We start from the raw sequence: 20,156 nt of genomic DNA on the forward strand, positions 1-20,156 counted from the left end.
GAAAGAATCCAGAACTCAGAGCCATTCCTGGAGGGAAAGGGGTGCGGAGGGCCTGGTCATGAAAAAAGGAGCCATTCAGGCGGCTCACCAGTTCTGCCTCCTTCAGAAGCAGACTCAATTCCCTGCTCTGGGAGTGAGATTCTTCAGTGCAGGGCTCAGCGCCTCTGCGCCCATCCAGGGTCCGAAGGCTCTTGTGTGTGACGTCCCGCGACGGACGCGCTGCTGACACGCCTGATTCTTCCACAGGGAGACCAAGGCCTGGCGGGCTTCCCCGGCAGCCCCGGAGAGAAGGGAGAGAAGGGCAGTGCCGGAATGCCAGGCGTGCCGGGGTCCCCGGGCCCCAAGGGGTCTCCGGGCAGCGTCGGCTACCCAGGTGGGCGCACAGGGCCTCCTCCTGCTTGGCGGGCGAAGAAGGCAAGATCCATGCTGACCGCACTCTGAATGGTGTTCTCTTTAGGAAGTCCGGGCTTGCCTGGGGAGAAGGGTGACAAAGGTCTTCCAGGAGTGGACGGCATCCCTGGGGTCAAAGGAGAAGCAGGTAGTGACGACTCTCTGGGCTCCCTGGGGAGGGCACGTCCGCTGGAACCCACTGCTGCAGGCTGGCCCTGCAGTCCGTTTTTCAGATGAGCAAACTGAGGCTGGACTAGGAGGGTCTTGCCGAGATCGTCCTGCCACTGGCTAGGAGTCTGACTTGGCCCTCCACGCTCACTCTGCCCCAAGCCTGGTTTCTTTTGTTCCCTGGCTTGCAGGACTAGGGCTCGAGGTGCTGCTAAAAGCACAAGGTTGGGGTTTTTCTGAGGGTGTCAGGATTGATTTCAGGGATGTGGGCACCACCAGTGGGGAGGAGCCTGTCTTCAGTGCTGTGGAAGGACCTCACGCCTGAGAGCTGGCTGTTCTGTGCGTGACTGCGGCCTTCTCCCCAAGGTCTCCCTGGGACACCGGGCCTCACTGGCCCAGCCGGCCAGAAGGGCGAGCCTGGCAGCGATGGCATCCCGGGGTCAGCAGGGGAGAAGGGCGAGCCAGGTACGTGCAGCCAGTCTGTGCCCTTGGGAACGCTGGACTTTGTCGCTCCATGTGGCCTGTCCCTAGGCTGGACCTTGTCCCTGTCTGCCTGCCTCGTGCCTGCTGTGGCAAAGCAACACAAAACAAAGCCGAAGCTCCTGCCTCACCCTGCGCTCCCCAGTGTGACAGCTTTCCTGGGGACTTTTGTCGGACCCTACCCCTGCTTCCATCAGTGACGGGAGTGGCACTGTGGTGGTGATAGCCTCATGCGCAGCGATGCTCGCACTCAGTGGGGAGCCGAGATTGCACAGGCCTCCAGCGCCCGGGGCGGCCTCCTCCTGGGCTCCTGTGTGCACGCTGAGGCTCGGCTGGCCTTGTCCCTTCCTTCTGTAAAAACTCCTTGGCTTGCTGACACTGCCAGCCCTCCTCACCCCCTCCAGCCCAGTGCTCACGTGTGTGTCCCCCATGTCCGTAGCCCCCGATCTCTTTGCTGTCCCAGCTCCCTTAACAAGATTGACTCACCCATGACCCGCCCTTGCGTTTGTCTCCAGAGTGGAAGGGAGCCGATGCTCAGGCCCAGGACAGTCCTAAGTGCTGGCCGAATGGCTCTGACAGGTGCTCGGAGACAAGTGCTAAGTGATGCCAAGCCAGCCAGCGGCAGGGCTGGGGTCTCACAGCCTTGCTCCCATGTGACGTGGGGCTGATTTCTGTGGGACCACAAAGGACTTGTGTCTCAGAGCAGAGCCGACCCTGCCCTGCACAGCCTCTGCAGACCCTGGCCAGGCTCGTGAGAACTGGTGCTTTCTGCCTTGTAGGTCTGCCGGGACGAGGCTTCCCCGGGTTCCCAGGGACCAAAGGAGAGAAAGGTAATGAGTTCCCAGCAAGCTCCACCTCCACCGTGAGGCCGAGCCCCCCACCTGGGAGCTGGGCCCTGGCCCAGCCCTGGCCCCAGCCTTCTCAGCCAGACAGGTGCAAACGGTGACACGGTCCGGGGCCTGGGGAGGCCTGCGGATCCCTCACCTTCATGGGTGGGGAAGGAGGGCAGACAGACCAGGAGAACTGGCACCAGCCAAGTACCATTTGCACTTTTATCGACAAGTTTTAGGTAATACGTTTAAGATTGAACATGCATTTTTTTCAAGTTTTGGAACTATTAGTGTTTATTGGCACACAGTAAGCTGCCTCGTACTTCAGGTGTGCCATTCGAAATGCTCTGAGACGTGCCCCGGCCCAGAAACGCGTGCTGGGGTTGGCATTGCGTCGGTGCATGCAGGCTCAGGCCGCTGTTGCATCAGCAGCCTACCACGCCTGCATGCGCCCCGGCGGCTGCCCGTCCACTTTCGGGGGTGCAGACTCCTTGCATCTCCTACAAGCTCAGACAAACACAGTCTGTGCTCTTAGCCTGAGTTCTTTCACACGGAGAACTGTGCAAGGCTCCTCCTCCCTTCCTTGGGTAGGACGCTGCATCATGTTCAGCCGCCCATCCGGGTGTAGCTCTCCTCCTCCCCCTGCTGGGGGCGCCTGTCTTCACCTTTATCTCAGTGAGGCTTTGCCTTCAGGCTCCAAGGCCCTCCCTTGTCTTTTTTTTTTTTTTTGTATTTTAGGAAAGGTTCTACCCGGTGTTCAGGGTCTCACTGTGTAATTGGACTCATAGTCATCCGCCTGTTTACAGCCTCCCAAGAGCTAGGATTACAGGCATGTGCCACCATGCCCAGTCTCAATTGCCATGTCAACACGCATGGCAGGCTGGGGATTGAACTCCTGGCCCCTGCAGCAGGAACTTTAATCCACTGAACTATTTGGCTGGCCCTAGAGTTTTATACTTTTGAGGTGCATAAGGGAGGACAGACAGGCCCTGCTTTACAGCCAGGCCGAGCTGTCGTGCAGCCTCGTGTGCTTGTTTTCTCCCCACACCCAGGAAGCTGCTCTGAGAGGTGCCAGGGGCATTACCTCAAACTGTCCTCATTTTCTAGGTTCAAAGGGCGAAGTGGGTTTCCCTGGATTGGCTGGGAGCCCTGGAATCCCTGGGCCCAAAGGCGAACAAGGCTTCATGGGTCCGCCGGGACCCCAAGGGCAGCCCGGCATACCTGGTGCTCCCGGCCGAGCTGTAGAAGGCCCCAAGGGAGACCGAGGACCACAGGGACAACCCGGCCTTCCAGGTAAGGGCGCTGCACCAGACTGCACCAGACAGTTTCAAATCAATCGAAAGTACAGTTTCAACAAATAATACACTACATATATTCTTCTTAGTGGTTAAAGGACGTTGGTAAAGGAATGCTGTTATCTGTGTATACAAGGACAGTGATAGTGTCTTTCTTTTTTTTTTTCAAAGTTTTATTGATAAACATATAGCAATGAGACAGTTTCAAATCAAATCGAAAGTACAGTTTCAACAAATAATACGCTACATATATTCTTCTTAGTGGTTAAAGGACGTTGGTAAAGGAATGGAGCGGGGTCTTTGCCTTCTTGGGGGAGCCGCAGCTCATGTGCGAGCTCGGAGCGGCTTCATCTCTAGGTCCAAAGCTTCTCTGGTCTCCTCTCAAGCTCTGTGATGAGGGAGGCGCGAGAGCAGACAGTGTAGAGAAGGACTTGCACGGATGTCTGTGCTGTTCGTCCCCCAACACCACAGGCGGGTGCTCCGGCCTTGACCTTGCTTGGCTGCTTGGGCGGCGAGCGCATAAGCCTAGGCACCATGACCTTGGGTGGACGGGGTGCTCGCGCCACCTCCTCTAGTTCTGGGGCCAGTCTTGGTTTTATGAGGATTCGTGCTACACAGTGGTGCTGGGGTTAGGGACAGCTGGGCACCGGTACTCACAGACAGCATCAAGCCTGGCGATGTGGCTACAAACAGCACCGCCTGCCATAAACTGTGATTCCCGTCTTTCTTGTCAGGGCTTCCGGGACCCATGGGGCCTTCAGGGCTCCCTGGGTTGGATGGACAGAAAGGGGAGAAGGGGAATCCAGGCTGGCCAGGAGCACCCGGCGTTCCGGGGCCCAAGGGAGACCCAGGATTCCAGGGCCTGCCGGTGAGTTACAAGTCTGGGGGGTTCTCTTGGAAAGGAGCTTTTCTGGTCACAGTAATCAGGTGTGTGTGTGTGTGTGTGTGTGTGTGTATGCACACTCACGCCCATGCTGTGTTATCTGTGTATACAAGGACAGTGATAGTGTCTTTCTTTTTTTTTTTTTTTTCAAAGTTTTATTGATAAACATATAGCAATGAGACAGTTTCAAATCAAATCGAAAGTACAGTTTCAACAAATAATACACTGCATATATTCTTCTTAGTGGTTAATTGCTGTACAAGATGCTGACTTGTGATCCTATTTACAAACACCATTAGAACAAATCATTCTATTCATTAAGAGAATGCAACTATGTATCTATCCCAACCACTTTGAATACACAGATACAAAATAGACATTCATAGTTGATAGTGTCTTTCTTGACAGCAGAAAACTTTATGGTAATAAATAATGAGTCAGTTTTAAGAATCCGTAGGAAGGAAATGCTGTACCAGTGCAAGTCAGAGTTGGTGGGAGCTTTATAAGCCATTTACAAACTTGATCCAAAAGCCACCCTACAGTTAGCCCAGCCATGGCTCATAGTAGGTGACAGCCATCCTGGAGACTACAGGGGAGCAGTGACATTTCCAGGTGACCCAGACAGGCCCAGGGACACAGCTCAGGGCATCGTAAGTGGCCAGGAGTGGCTTTGCACATCTGTGTCGTCTAGCCGTGGTCTCCCGCAGCACTCTTAGGTGGAGCGGAGACCTCAGCTTGGCTCTCAGCTGAACCACCTCTGTGGGGGAGGCTTTGCGCCCTGTGCCTCACTGAGGTCCGGGACACATGAGGGGAGTTATGTCTCTGTCTCCCTCTGTCTCTCTCAGTCTGTCTGTCCGTCTGTCCATCCATTCCAGTGGGGTCTGCAGGGAGGAAGGAGCTGTGGGTTCAGCTGTAGCCAGCACAGGTTCTCCCTGTAGCTCGGCAGTCACGAGGGTGGCTTTAGAGGCACCTGGCTCTTTCTGCAGGGTGACGTGTAGCCTCTCAGCTCAGTCCACTGTGCACTGAAGGACAAGCAGGCCTTGTGGCCTCTGCACCAGGAAGCCTGCAGCGCTAGGAGGAGCCGTGAGAGCAGGCTGCGTGGAGTCGCAGCAGCACACTGGCCTCTCTGCGTCTTCCAGCCTTGCGCTGAGCCCTGAGTCGCAGGGGTGTGCCGTGGAGTGGATTTTAGGCTCTTCATTGCTATATTACAGTTGTCCCATGATGTAAATACAGCTGTCAATTATAAGTACGCTTTGTTTTTCTTCCTCGATAATGCAGAAATATCTTCTCCATTCTTAGAGCCAATCAGTGTCTGTCTGTGTATATATACGCATATGTAAATATGTGTGTTTTGATAAATATGTACTCATTGCTGTTTTGGTTACTATGCTTTTTAAAATAAGGTAAGTCAAAGAAACAAATCTCTTTTTTTGTGGTGCTGGGGGTTGAATGGAGCAAATTTATTTAAGAAATAATGCAACATTTTACATTGCTACGCGTGCCTACAGAAAGGAACAACTCTGCTGAAATAGAAAATGAACTAAAATTCTTAAGTGCATGAACATGGTACATACTAAAATAAAACAAATCTTCCTTGACTGTTTTTAAAATTTTTTTTCCATAATTAAAATCAGATTTTAGGTAAGACATGAGCCAGCTCTAAAGACCAGTCACTGACCTTGAGCGTTTAGGGGAACATTTTCCAAAAGGGTGCGCGTGTTGGTGGACAGCTAGTGTCTGCAGAGTTTCAGCTGTGTACGTGGCATCGCTGCATCCGTGGCATCGACTGCATCTGTGGCCTCATGCTGCGTGGTGCAACAGCAGTGACGAGCTTTTCACCCGGTTCCTGTGTGGCTGGACAAGCCCAGGGGAAGCCGAGGAGAAAAAGCGTTGGAATTTCTCTTTTAGTCGTTTTTGTTACCCATAAAGGAGCCAGAAGGCTCCGTGTTTTCCCAAATGAACTGTGAGGACTTGGGGGGGCTTGCTCAGCTTCGCTGCGCACGTCGCCCAAGGTGCTGTCGCAGGTTTCTGAGCTGTCCCGCTCTCTCTGCCTGTCTAGGGTATCGGCGGCTCTCCAGGAATCACAGGCTCTAAGGGTGACATGGGGCTGCCTGGAGTTCCAGGATTCCAAGGTAAGGCAGCTGCCAGTGAGCTGTGCAGCCCGGCTGCGCGGGTGTGCAGCTGGGGACTCCCTGACCTTGCCACCCTGTGTCCGGCAAGGCCCAGTGGCCCCCTCTTTCTGGTGGTCCCGCTGATTTTCTTACAGAGAATTGGTGCATCACATGCACCTCAGTCATTTGCGCTCAGTAAGTCACGAGTGGGGCCGTTAGTTAATTTATTAGTGTAGGAAAGGCTTGCCGGGGCCAGCCAGCTCCTAGGCACAGTGAGTTTGACTTACGAGGCAGATATAGAAAGATGAATAAGCAAGTGCTTGTCCTGCCGCTTCCTTGGTCTCTCTGGGGAAAGGTGTGAGCCAAATGACTGCGGCCAGCGTCACATGTGCCTCGTTGTGTGGCTAGTGCACTTGTATGGAAGAACATGCGTTCTGGAGTTCAGTAAGCACAGTTTCATCAGACATCTGCTGTTTTCTCCCTGGATTAGAAATGCTCACTGTGTGTGTGCGCGCGCGTGTGAATATATGCACCCCTGTGTGTGTGTCCACGTGTATGCAGGCCTGTGCCGTGTGCAGAATGCACCTCGTGCGTGCGCATACGTGCTCGTGTGGATGTATGTGTGCACACCTGTGTGCGCACATACTCAGAAAGCTTGGGCCGCTCTGCGCAAACACAGCATTCTCCTCCTGTCCAGGTCAGAAAGGTCTTCCTGGCATCCAGGGGTTGAAAGGTGACCAAGGCGATCAAGGTCTCCCTGGCCCTAAAGGTAGGAGATTTGTAACTCGGGACCTCCCTGGTGATCTGGCGGCGTGGGACAGTGAGGGGTGATTTGGCACGTGTGAAGTGACTGCAAGATCGTTAGCCATTGGTTAGAAAGGCTTTGGAGTGTGTTAGGATCACCACTGTTCCAAAAGACAGCTTGGTCCACTGTGGGGCTCAGTGAGTGCAGGGATGAGGCCGAAACTGCGTGGGCGTTAGACGTAGCCAGCAGCTTCCGCTGTCACGGCAGCCACCTCCCATGGCGGGGACTGCACTCTTCCTGGAGAGGACCATGCTGCTCCTCCTGCCTGAGTGGTTTTCAAATGCTGCCTGGAAGAAACAGCTTGAACAGAGCCTTTGTCCTTTCCTCTTTCTACTGGGAAGACTGTAGTGCCCTAGGATGGCAATGGTGGGCCTTTTAGAGATCCAGGTCTCAAACAGCAACCCCAAAGCCACTTATTTGTCCTGAAGAACCAGCGCTGCAGTTAAGCCTGAACACTGAGGTTTTATTTTATTCTACTTTATTCTTTTTTGTATTTTAGGGAAGGGTCTACAGGGTGTTCAGGGTCTCACTGTAGATCAGACTTGTAGTGATCCACTTGTTTATAGCTTCCCAAGGGCTGGGATTACAGGCGCGCACTACCACATCCAGTCTCAGTCGCTATCTCAGAACACCATGCGGGCGGGGCCGGCACAGCAGGCCTGGGGATCAAACCCGTGGCCCCTGCGCCTGCGTGCAGGTGCTTTAATCTGCTGAGCTATTTGGCTGGCCCTTGAACACTGAGGTTTTAGTTTAGAGAAGACAACTCATACATTAACAACTTTTATCTTAAAAGAAAGGCACAGTAACAGAGCTTTCTAGTGATGCAAGCAGCTTTTTACTAGAAAGCAAGTTTGCCTTGGCATGCTTCTGCACAATTAACGGGACTTTGTGTGCATGCTGATAACTTGTCAGACTTTGGCTGGGGCGACTTGGCTCTGTGGTGTGCCCACAGGGGCACTGGTGCCATAAGGCCCTCAGTCCTGCTCAGAAGTGCTTTCAGGGAAGAGAATAAGCAGCCGATGCACCGGGGGAGTGGACAGCTGCCCCTGCAGTCCCAGTGTCTTCAGCCCCAGTAGTACAGGCTGTGGGGCCACGTGAGAAAGCTGTGCTGACGGAACGCATGCATTGCAGGGCCTGAGGCCTCTGCATGGTTGTGATTTTCCTGGAGACACGAGGCCAAGGGACTGTCTCCCACCTGATGCCTCTCTGGGCTCTAGCTGCCCTGCTATGGGCAGCAGAACTGATCAACTGCTTCTCATCCCTGCAGGTCTGCCAGGTCCCCCTGGGCCTCCAGGTCCTTACGACGTCATCAAAGGTGACCCAGGGCTTCCTGGTCCCGAGGGTCCCCCAGGCCTGAAAGGGCTCCAGGGACCTCCAGGGCCCAAAGGGCAGCAAGGTGAGACTCTGGGGCCAGTGCCATGGGGCGGGGTGGGGCAGGGCCTTTTTCTGCAGGTCTGCAGAGTCCCTGGGTTGCCGTCAGACATGTACATTCAGTGTGACTTCGTTAGTGTACACCAGAACCAGGTGCAGCTACAAAGGGACCAAAAAGCCACAGGAAGATGCAGACAAGCTCGAGACACATGTGTCTCCATTCAGACAGAAAAGCATAGCCACACACACTGCACGCTCTTGCCCAGGGAAGAAGGAGGAGGCTGGGGCACAGGGCTCGGCTGTGGGCAGAGACGCGGCTGCCCTGCAGTCCCCGAGGCCCTGGGCAACGCTGCTCACGGTCTTTCCGGGACTGAGCTGAGTTGTCCTGTGTCAGGGTGGCAGCAAGGTGGAAAGTACAGGAGTGAAAGTGAGCACTGTGAAGGCCGCCTTGCAGCTCCGCGCATGTGAACTGCATGTGCAGACTGCAGCCCACCCGCCCGGGTCAGCACAGCCCTGTCTACCTGAGGCACTGGCGTGTGGTCCTGCTGCCGTGCGTTCAGCATCTGAGCCAAACAACAGTGTGCACATGCGGGTGCTCACAGACATGCACACACGTGCACGCACTCACACACATGCATACACACGCACGTGCATGTGCTTACCCTGTTGGTGATAGTGGCTGCTGGAGCTGAGCCCCAGGCTCGGCAGGAAGCGGCTGTGGATGCGCTGAGGCCTTGTGCTCGTCCCCATCCTGAGTAAAAGTGACACTATAGAAGCAAGGAGGAGACGGCTCGGCCTCCGGGCCTGGACCACGAGCTCTCTCTCCCATGCTGCAGGTGTGACTGGCTCGGCCGGTGTTCCTGGGCCTCCTGGCAACCCCGGCTATGATGGCGCCCCTGGCCAGAAAGGAGAAACGGGTCCCTTTGGGCCGCCAGGTGGGTTACTGGGGTCTCCCCTTTCCGGAGCTTCTTCTGTGCCTTTGGAGTGCAAGTGGTATACCCAGGCATGGGGCACTCGCGCCGAGTACAGACGTTCCTGGAAAGGCTCCCGAGCAGGTCTGTGTCTTAACAGAAACAGACTCTGGTGGTATAGGCTTGCCATGACAGCACTCTGGGAGGCTGAGGCAGGAGGGTGGCAAGTTCGAGCCCAGCCTGGACAACCTGAGACCCTGTCTTAAATAAAATATAAGAAAAGGGATTAGGATACAGCTCAGTGAAAGGCCCCGGGTTCAGGCCCATCCTGTGAGGGAGGAGGACGAGGAGGAGGAGAAACAGGAGGAAGACACACAGGCCTTAGAATTGCACAGAGAGGTGTAATTTCTGTGTAGAGACAGAAGCTGCTGCTGCTGCTGCTGCTGCTGCTGTTGAAAGGTGGCAGCGACAGTGGCCCGGCGTGGCTACCTGTCCAGATGTGCACTGCAGCTGCAGAAGCTCTTGCTTCATCCGGACAAGGGAAAGCAGAATGAAAACTCACGGTGGCCGGCCCAGAAGCTGCCACGCACCTGTAATGCACTCCATCCCGAGAGCATGGAGCCCCGCGGTTGTCCCACAGCCATGTGCTGAGGCCGCGGTGGTGCAGGGAGTGAAGCCGGCCTGGCTGAGGGGGCAGCGCCTGGCTGGGCAGCTCCTCGGGGCTGCAAGGACAGGGCCTCTTACTCTCACACTTGCCCCATGCCCCCGATGCCCCCGTTGGCCAGCGAGCTTACTTGGGGCCGAGCCAAGGGGTGCATAAATCTTTGAGCACAGCGGCAACAGCCAGCGAATGTGACTATTTGGGTGCTCGTTTTCAGAGATGTCTTCATTTATCGCTGTCCACGTCCCAGTGACATTGGGACAGAGTGGTGTGGTCATAGAGCCACTGAGGTGGCACAGAAGCTGGGGGGAAGAGAGGAGGGTTCCTCTGTGTGTGTGTGTGTGTGTGTGTGTGTGTGTGTGCGTGCGCGTGCGTGTGCACGTGCACTCCCAGGCCCTTTTCTGTGGTGTGAAAGGTAAGACATTTTGCAGAAATCAAAATACTAAAAGCTTCCTTGAGGCAGTAGTTTTGCAGGCTTCCCCGAGCACCAGCAAGGAGGGACATGATTTGCTTTCTCTTCCGCAGGTCCTAGAGGGTTTCCGGGCCCCCCAGGGCCTGACGGGCTGCCTGGATCCATGGGGCCCCCCGGCACCCCATCTGTGGACCACGGCTTCCTGGTGACCAGGCATAGCCAGACAACAGAAGACCCACTGTGTCCCCCCGGGACCAAGATCCTCTACCACGGCTATTCCCTGCTCTATGTGCAGGGCAATGAGCGGGCCCACGGGCAGGACCTGGGTGAGACGCCAGCCTGGGCCCCTTGCAGGGCAGTGCCCGTCCTAACAGCAGGGACAGTGGCCCAGGGGAGAGCTCTACCCATCCCCCACTCTGTCCTTGTTAAAGGACTCATTTGTTCAGCAGCCATTGTCCTGCTCACGGAAGCTGTAGGAAGCAGAAGCTCACGCTGTGATAGGCCAGACAGACTTGTGCTCTCCTGCCAGTTGGCAAGTGGGCCTGAGTTCGAGTGCACACGCGTGACAGCTTGCAACGCGTCTATTGAGCAGGGTGGCATGCTCCTGTCCCCGTCTCTTGACTATGTTGGGTCAGCAGGCAGCCGCACATCTGTTCTTAGTCTGCCCAGACACCCCACCAAGTCCCTGTTGATGTCACCAAGGTGGGATCGGCCACCATCCACAGAGTCATCATCTTGGGTCCCCTGCATGGCCTACCATTTTATGGCCCACTTTTTAAAAAGTGTTATAATGGAAAGTATATTTTAGAAGGGAATTTTGATACCATGTTAACTCTATTACATCTGTTACATATAGCCCGAGATAATTTCTCTTCACTCAAGAAAAGGGGGGCAAAAGGCAAAGCAAAGCGGCCGGCCCAACCCTTGGGGCGGCCCCTGCTCACCCTCCCTCCGGGGTGAGTTCTAGAAGGGCCTCCCTTCTGATCACCACTGTCTGTAGTTCTTTGCAGTCTGCCTCTGGCCTGATTGCCTGAACTCTGGTGGGATGCCCACGGACAGGCGCTGTGCTCCCCTGCTGGTGGGATAGGTGGAATCTTCATTCCGTTTCCACGGCCACAGCTTGACCATGGCCTAGGAATGTGGGCGGGCAGTGTGTGACATCCACCCGCCGTGGGCACTGGCAGGTCCTAAGCCGGCATCCCTGTCTCCACAGGCACGGCCGGCAGCTGCCTGCGCAAGTTCAGCACGATGCCCTTCCTCTTCTGCAACATCAACAACGTCTGCAACTTTGCTTCCCGCAATGACTACTCCTACTGGCTGTCCACGCCCGAGCCCATGCCCATGTCCATGGCGCCCATCTCTGGGGAGAACATCCGACCCTTCATCAGCAGGTGAGCAGCAGGCACCTGGTCACGTGTTGGCCCATGTGATCTTTCACTGTGAGACATCTCTGTGTAACTAACATAACTGGCCATGTGGTGCACGCTTATAATCCCAGCACTTTGGGAGGCTGAGGCCCAAGGGCTACAAATTCAGCTGCTGCCTAAGCAACTTAGTGAGATCCTGTATCAAAATCAAAACTAAAAAAGGGGCTTGGAACATAGCTCAGTGGTAGAGCACCCTGGGTTTGATCCCAGGCACCATACAGGAGGCCACATAAGTGTTTCACCTAAGCGTGCGGAGTGCATAACTCAGGAAGCAGGAGGCCCACCCATGCTGAGTGCAGCCCCGTGGGAGATGCACGGCCTCCAGCCCTGCTGCCTGGCACCCACGCTCGCTTCACACATCTCAGGTGTGCCACATGGTATCTCCTGCATGTGGGTCATGCAGGCCCAGTGCTCGTCCCCAGCCAGTTTCCCTTGTTCATGTCCTCTGTGTCCATGTGGCTTATCTAGTTTGCAGAGTCCATCTCTTTGTCATGGCCGAGTGAAGCCCCCAGAACATGCGTGTGCCACACTCTTTGAGTCACCTCTTCTGGCTCGGAGGTCTCTCTGGGTGGTGGTTTTGTGATAGATGCCACTGGGATCGTGGTGTGCACCCCGAGCCCCCGCTTTCTCTGCTGTGGCTGTAGGTTGAGCCGAGTCTCTTGGGAATTCTGCTTCTCATTTCTTGAGAAACTCCCTCGCGGCTCAGAGTGCATAACTTGGTGGCCGCCCCATGATGTCGCCACCAACAGGCTCCAGGCTCTGGTGCTGCCTGGCCTCACCAGCGCTTGTCATTCCCCGTTCTTTAGTAGCAGCCGTCCTGGTGGGTGTCAGGCACTTTCATTTGGCCACTTTCATTTGGCCAAAGCTGCTCTGTAATTTTATTTGTTATGAACTATGGTAACAAAGGACAGAAAGCGGGCACCAGGAGCCACTGTCCTGGGAAGTGTGTGTGAAGAGGGAGCTGCCCGGCACCCTGTGCTCGCTTTAAAGACAGCGGCAGCTCGCGCACGCGCGCTGGGCTCTGGGTTTGGACCCCGGGCCTTTGCGCTGAGCCGCACGCGCTACGGGGTCCCCACTTTCAGGAGCATGCACGCAGCGCATGGCGGGCCCGCCCCGCTTGGGAGCCGGCGCATGGGGCTCGTCTTCGTTCTCTCCACGCCTCCCCCCCCCCATCCCCTCCCGTCCGCACAATCTCTGTTTCCCCCTCTCCCGTTCTGTCTTTTATTTTCTCTTCACGTACACTTTGGGTCTCTCGTGCATCTTAAGCTCCTGCATCTGATTTTTTTAACTTAATATTTTGGTTTCAAGCTGCACACGCTTTCCTACAGATGACTCAGACTTATCCTTTTATGTAGCGGCCCCCTTTCTGTTTTGAGGTGGGGTCTTCCTGGATTGCAGAGGCGTCCAGGTTGGGCACAAGCTGTGAACCCCAGCCTCCCAGAGTGCTGGGCCTGCACGGGTGCCAGGCCTGGCTCCTGAGCAGCTTACGAGGGTGAAGAGAATTCCAGAAGCGTCCTGGACTCCATGGGAGCAGGGGGCAGCCCTCCTTGCACCGCGCCCCTTCCCTTCATGAGCACCCCGCTGGGGACTGCAGTGTAGGATGCCAGCCCGGCAGGCTGGTCCTTCTAACGGGCTGGGCCAAAAGGGACCCTGAACCCTAAAGACTGAGACGCCTGCTCAGGAGAATCCCTGCGATCCTGTCCAGTAAACCCCGCATTTGCGCTGTCAAGGAGCAGCTGTGGGCCTCATACTGGACACTGCTGCTGGTTACCCTGCCAGGGTGGCAGGACACAGACTGTGGGCTCTGGGCCTGACTAACACTTTCTATGGATTTCTCTTTTAGCTTTCCTTGGACAACAGGTAGAACACAATTATTCATTTATTCGCTTCCTCTTTCCTTTCTTGATAACACTGGCCCCAGCTTCGACTGGGTGGCAGACAGGGCCCTGGTGTGCCAACAGCGGTGCGGCCTGCTCCGCTCGTCTCTTTCCATGAGATGCCTGGTTCCCTGGGCACGGATAAGACTGAGTCCACAGTCCCAGGACTTTGTGCTCCAGGTTCTCTGTCCTGGAGTGAAACCACTGAGTCTGTTGCAGAGACCCCCGCTCCCATCCCCAGCTGTGGTCCCTCTGTCATACGGTGTCTCTGATTCCCTGGGGACTTGGGCTTTCAAGGTCCCTTTAACCTTGGAGTCCCAGTGGGGTCTTCAGTGTGCAGGCTCCTTCCCAGGCTTCTGCTTGATCTTTTTGGTTGGGAGAGCTTAACCTCAGAAACCCTTGAGGGGTCTGTCCTTCAGGCTAGGTGCGGCAGCTGCTGCCAGTCCTGACAACGGAGTCTCTCATGGCCTTCCCTGGCCACAGAGGGTGTGGCCATGAGGCTGCAACTGGTACCTGAGGGAAGGACTAGGGGTCTGGAGAGAAGCAGGCCTGGCATTGGGCACTTAGCTTGACCTTCCTCTCTTCATAAATAACTCGGGGATGAACCCCAGGGATTTAGGGACCAGCAGCAGTCTGTACCTGTGAGACACCATCCTGGGTGGGCAGGATGCCAGGGCAGCTTGGGGCAGACTGGAGGATGCTGTCTCCTGGCCCTTCCACCTGTCAGGGAGGCTGAGGATGGCTGACTAACGTGGTCCAGTCAGTGTCTGGGGCTCAGCCAAAGCTTTTAGTTCATGTGTGAGTAAGGGAGGAGACAACAGTGTGATCCTGGGGTGGAAGTGGGGACTGGGCAGGGTGGGCGGGGTCCTTGGCAGCTGCTGTTGCTGGCCTGGTCACGCTCATTCCCCAGAGCAGTCTCTGGTGCTCGTCCTGTGACTTCCTTGCACGGCTGGCGTTCCCTAGGTGCTGTGCCTCTCGCTGGGCCCACTGATCTGCGCCCAGCACGTTCCGGCCTGCTGGGGACCCTGTGTCCTGGGCGGGTCAGCTTGGGCGGCAGGCAGGCAGGCAGGCAGCGCCATGCCTGCAGTGGGACTCAGCTCTTGGACACAGCACAAGTGGGAACCCCTCACTCTTCTTAAGCCTAACTCTGGCTCACGAGCCCCACGCTTATTGTCCGAAGACCGGGAGGGCCCTGTCCTTAGCTCGGTGGCTCTGGAGCCTGGCCGCCCCTTCTCCCTCTCCTGGGCCCAGCTTGAAGCTGCTGGTCAGGGTGTGGACGCGTGTCAGGGAGCGGGGTGAGGTGACTGCTCCGAGGGCCCCCGTGCCGCACGCTGACCTGGCTGCCCTCACAGGTGCGCGGTGTGCGAGGCGCCTGCCATGGTGATGGCCGTGCACAGCCAGACCATCCAGATCCCGCAGTGCCCCAGCGGGTGGTCCTCCCTCTGGATCGGCTACTCCTTCGTGATGGTGAGCCCCCCACCGCTGGCCCCTGAGGCTGCCCCAGGCATGCCCCTGTAGGCCCAGGCCCCTCAGGGAAGAGAATGAGGGCTTGCCCTCCCCATGGCACCATGGGGACTCACACTGTACCAGCTCATGAGCCTGCATGCTGGAGGCTGAGGATAGAGGCAGAAAGGGCTGGCGCACTGGCTGCAGGGCGTGACTGGAGGTAGATGCTCCCAGTTTGGAACCTAGAACCTGCTGTGCACCGTGTAACCCAGCTGCTCCTAGGTTACAGCCCAGAAGTTCCTTGCCCCCAAATCTAGCTAAAGCAGGAAACATGTTACCTGCTTCAGGGGCTCGCCTAGCTTACTTTATTATTTCACTGGAAAATATTAACTATGTAGAAGTGCTGGATGTGTGGATCAGTGTTATCCCGAGTTTGCCAGCTCCCTACAGTGGAGCACACACGAGCACTGCCCTTGGTTTGCTATCGGCAGAGGAAGGGGAAGCCACTGGCTGTGTGCAGTACTGAGGTCGCCAGGGCCGGAGGGTGTCTGGGGACAGTGAGGCCCGCGAGTGCAGAGCACCAGACTTTGAAAGGGGGCAGCATGGTCTGGGCGGGGACCCTGCTCATGGCCCTGTGTTCACAGCACACCAGCGCCGGTGCCGAGGGTTCTGGGCAGGCTCTGGCCTCGCCCGGGTCCTGCCTGGAGGAATTCAGGAGCGCACCCTTCATCGAGTGCCACGGTCGGGGCACCTGCAATTACTACGCCAACGCGTACAGCTTCTGGCTGGCCACGGTCGAGAGGAGCGAGATGTTCAAGTGAGTGGCACTCTCTGTTGGCCACTGTCACACAGGTGGCTGCTGTGTCTGAAAGGGGACTCCTGAGTCTGTTCCTGGATGGGACCGAGAAGACTTTGAAAACCCACCATGGGTGATGGGCCCCATGCTGTCTTCCCTTCCCCAAAGAACCAGGAAAGAAAAGAGCTCAGTTTCCATATTGTGGGCGGGTTCCTAAGATGTGACAAGGCCACCCAACTTCCCACGGAAGCAACTTTCCATGCTCTCTGCTTCTCCCTGCCGAGTGGCAGCGGACTAATGACCTGGGCGGCTGTGGCCCTGACTGTCCCCTGCATTCGGCAGGAGTGCAGTGAGGCCGCCTCAGGTTTGTGCACGGAGCACACTCCCAAATCAGGACAGCCATGCCCACAGGCACGGCCTGCTTCTCTCCTGGCTGGCGTGTGGCTTGTGGACACGCGACATCTACTCTGCAGGTGGTGGTCTTGGCTCCAGAGGGGCTTACGATGTGGCCTCAGCCATGCCAGCTTGCCTATGGGCCCAGTAGGGAGAAAATGGGATTATTATCATTATTTTTTGAACCAGCAGCCTGGTACAAAGAAATAAAGCACCCTTTCCAACAAAATGAGGTAAAATCCCATCCATCCACGGAAACTCTGTGGGGCCGCTAGAGTTTGCAGTGGAGAGCTGCTGCGTAAGCGCCGCCGCGGCTTGGGGGAGGCACGCGTACTGGCTCGTGTACCGTGAGCAGAACGAGGCAGGAACAAGCTTAGTATGGACGGTGCCTTTCCAGCTACCCGTGAGGACGATGCCTAGGAGCAGGAGAAATTGGGCACTCCAGTCTTTCTGCTCTTTGGCCCCAGGTCAGGGGTGTGCATACCTGTCCTCCCGAGGGTCTGTTGCACAGCACAGCACAGCACAGCACAGCACCCCGCAGTGCTTGCCGGTGCAGAAGGCCACACCTCCTCCTTGCCTGGGGACTCCCTAGTCTAGCTGAGCACACAGAAGTTGACCTCCCCCTGGGGGCAGGGCCGCCAGGCTGGTGGTGCAGGCCGGTGGGGCTGCGCGATGGCCCCAGGTGGGGGCGGGGCTGGGGGTCAGGGCCGATGCCAGCGCTGAGTCCCTTGTCCTTGCAGGAAGCCCACGCCGTCCACCCTGAAGGCCGGAGAGCTTCGCACCCATGTCAGCCGCTGCCAAGTGTGCATGCGAAGAACATAGCGAGGCCGCCCCAGTTGCCGTCACAACATGGTGCTACTCCTCCTCCGCCGCCGCCGCCTCCTCCTTTATTTCTAACAGCAACGAACCCTAGAAATATACCCTGTGTACCTCACTGTCCACTATGGAACCGTAAAGTGCCTTATAGGAATGTGCGTAACTAACACGCCCGCTTCACTGGCCCATGCTTGCTGAAGGAGAAGACGACAGCATAAGCTTTTCATAGTGGCATCAGATGGCACTTCTGATGAATAGAATACCAACCCCGCTCCGACCGAGCACTGCTGTGCGAAGCCGGAGCTCCAAGGTGCTAGGGGCACGGCGCCACCGCCTGCCCGCCTGCCCGTGCTCAGCCTCGTACTGTCACAGAGGAGTTTTCCGCCCCGATCTGATTGTCTGATTGTCTCCAGGGCATGTCTAGTGTTTCCAAATCCTGGTCTCTCGGTCTGTGCGAATCATGGAGTTGTAAAAGCAAACCTCCAAGCGCCAGGCCGGGCTCCTAAACCATCTGTCCTCCCAGCTCCCAAACAGACCTGTGTCTCTCCGCTCTGTGTGGTACTATGCAGCTCCTTTGGCAGAAGCCCCGACTCTCCTGTGGAATAAAGATGGTCCAAACGTAGTGAGAAATTAAATATATATATATTTTAGTAATTTATATAGATGTCAGCAATTAGGCAGGTTGAATCCTAGTGTAACTTCCACTGTTGAAATAAAGCTTACCTAGTTCTCTTCTTGCAAAGACTGTGCTGTCCTTTAACACAGATTTTTAAACACTCCGATACCAAATGTGAAACATCCGCTGTCCTCGTTCACTTCCAAACCAAAAATAATGTGTAGCCCGAAGCAAACCTGGGCTGGTGCGCTGGAGTCCCTGTCCAGTGCCACGTGCACTTTGAGCTGAGAGCTTTGACTCCATTTAATACTTTCAGGGTTTTAAACACTAATCACAAACTGAATGACTTGACCTCCAAAGCACCCACAGTCAGGCCTTCCCTGGGGTAGCGCCCGCGCTCGCGGCCTCGTGGAAGAGCACTGGAAACCAGAGTCGTCACTTGCGCTCACGCACGTGCGGGCCGCTTCCGAAGCGGGGAGCCACGGGCACAGGAGTGCAGATTTGGGCCACTGTGCTTGAAATGACATTTCACCAAAGTCTCCGAAACGTTTTCAAGACTACTAAGGCCTTTCCTGTAATTTCTTTACATGTGTATTTCTTAAAAATTCAAATTTGTAATAAAACTATTTGTATAAAAATTAAGTTTTATGAATTTGTTGCTAGCATTGCCACAAAAGTCTTTTAAAAGCTACCACACTACTAATAAATGTGTAAGCCTTGCACACCCTTAGGTCATTTTTATTTTGCACTCTTGTAGCTGAGAGTCACTGATGGGAGGGCGGGGTAGCCCCCAGGGACAGCTGCACGCCCAGCTGCCAGTTGCTGATGACACCTTCCACCTGGCATTTGTCACCACACCACGCACATGGAGGACTCGGCATGCCCAGACACAACGGACAGGAGGTGACATGGGTCTGGGCTGTAGCCAGCAGGGACACAGGGAGACTCTGAGGCTCCTCGGGGCAGCGGAAGTGGGGGGATGAGTGCACCTCAGTGTCCAGAGCAGCCCCCCAGGAGGCTGTAGGAGCCTCACCCGGAAGAGCAGCAGCAGGGGTAAGTAGAATTGCACGAGTATGCCCCAGGGCCAGATGACACAGGGTCACATGAACATGGGCCACAGGGCCTCTATGACACAGGATGCCATGAACAGATGTCTGAGGAGGACAAGGTCACGTAGGAACATGTGTCAGACCAGGATGAGGTACAGTGACGCATGAGGGCACAAAGCAAGGGTGAGACAGGATCACATGAACACACGATAGAGGACGAGGCAGGACACAGCAGACGCCTGACAGGATGACACAGTCACACACGGGTGACACAGGTAACATGCGACAATACCTCAGTGCCATGGTGAAGCAGAACCTGATACAGAACCAGGGTGAGATGGGATCCCAAGCGGGCATGCCACACAGAGTCAGGATGACACAGTGTCACTAGGGACCCAACGCAGCCAGCACTGATGCAGAATGTTTCGTGCAACACAACGTGAAGCAGGTGGATGTGAACCTTCAGCACGTGGGTGGCGAAGCCAGGTCCCGGCTGAGCAGCACAGGATGAGCCAGGTCAGGCCACGCAGACACAACAGAGCCAGGAGGAAGCAGCATCCCACATCCAGGCGTGACAGTGAAGAAAGGACAGACTCGGGAACACAGCCCGGTAGGGATGGACAAAAGCACACATGTGAGGTCACACGCTGGCTGGTGTGCAGAGGTGACAGCAGGAGGCGGAGGGGGTCACAGGTGCACACAGTCTGCCTGGGTCAGGGCACGCATCCCCATGTGGCGGAGGCTCCTTGGTGCCCTTGGTGGGCGCTGGTCAGCTGCCCTCCCTGCGCTAGGCTCCTACGGATGTGGCTATCCCTGTGCAGCGATGTCCGGTGCATTCTGCTTCTGTGTGTCCGATTTTTCATAAATTATTCTATGCATAATTGGACATAAAGGAAAGAATAAGGGGGTCACGTGAAGCCCAGCACGCAGAGCCTGTACATTTTCTCCATTCCTGTGGAAGTTCTGTGCATTTAAAATTAACATACAGTAAAAGTGACTTATTTGGTTGCAAAGTTCTACGAACTGTGGAACTGTGCCGTGCCTATAGATGATAGTACCACAAGCCAGAGGTGCTCAGAGCAGCCGCCAGCAACCCCCTGGGGGTGACGGCTCCACATTGTCTTCAGCAAGCCCACACGCTGAGGAAAGACACTTCTGGGAGGAAGGGTTGGGCTTGGCTCATGGCTTCCGAGGCTTTAGGCCTGTGTTTGGCCAAGGCATTGCATCTGTGTCCCGGGCTGGGCAGGCATCGCAGCGGAAGTGTGTGGTGGAGGAAGGAGGCTCACCCTGTGGCTGTCAGGAAGCCGAGGAGCTCCAGGGGGGCAGGATTCCAACCAGGTGTTGTCCCAGGGTCACGCCTTGGAGACCTGCTCTCCCCAGCAAGGCCACAGCCCTGTTGTCATCACCTTTGTGTGACAG

General features: G+C 56.0%; 1 protein-coding gene across 1 annotated transcript in view; it reads left to right on the forward strand.

Annotated features, from left to right (window-relative positions):
- The window catches only part of Col4a1 (collagen type IV alpha 1 chain), a 111,770-nt gene extending 93,440 nt beyond the window's left edge, over positions 1-18,330 (forward strand). The window contains exons 38-52 of the mRNA XM_004631169.2: positions 247-373; positions 458-538; positions 925-1,023; positions 1,818-1,868; positions 2,976-3,161; positions 3,898-4,031; positions 6,106-6,178; positions 6,855-6,926; positions 8,230-8,358; positions 9,170-9,268; positions 10,431-10,643; positions 11,531-11,708; positions 14,974-15,088; positions 15,712-15,884; positions 16,997-18,330. Of these exons, the coding sequence (XP_004631226.1) occupies positions 247-373; positions 458-538; positions 925-1,023; positions 1,818-1,868; positions 2,976-3,161; positions 3,898-4,031; positions 6,106-6,178; positions 6,855-6,926; positions 8,230-8,358; positions 9,170-9,268; positions 10,431-10,643; positions 11,531-11,708; positions 14,974-15,088; positions 15,712-15,884; positions 16,997-17,078 (1,812 nt within the window). The 3' untranslated portion in view covers positions 17,079-18,330. The remainder of the gene's footprint in view (positions 1-246; positions 374-457; positions 539-924; positions 1,024-1,817; positions 1,869-2,975; positions 3,162-3,897; positions 4,032-6,105; positions 6,179-6,854; positions 6,927-8,229; positions 8,359-9,169; positions 9,269-10,430; positions 10,644-11,530; positions 11,709-14,973; positions 15,089-15,711; positions 15,885-16,996) is intronic.
- The last annotated feature ends 1,826 nt before the right edge of the window (positions 18,331-20,156 follow it).

The sequence above is a fragment of the Octodon degus genome, unplaced genomic scaffold (assembly GCF_000260255.1).
Source record: "Octodon degus isolate 3935 unplaced genomic scaffold, OctDeg1.0 scaffold00039, whole genome shotgun sequence".
NCBI classification, from domain to species: Eukaryota; Metazoa; Chordata; class Mammalia; order Rodentia; family Octodontidae; genus Octodon; species Octodon degus.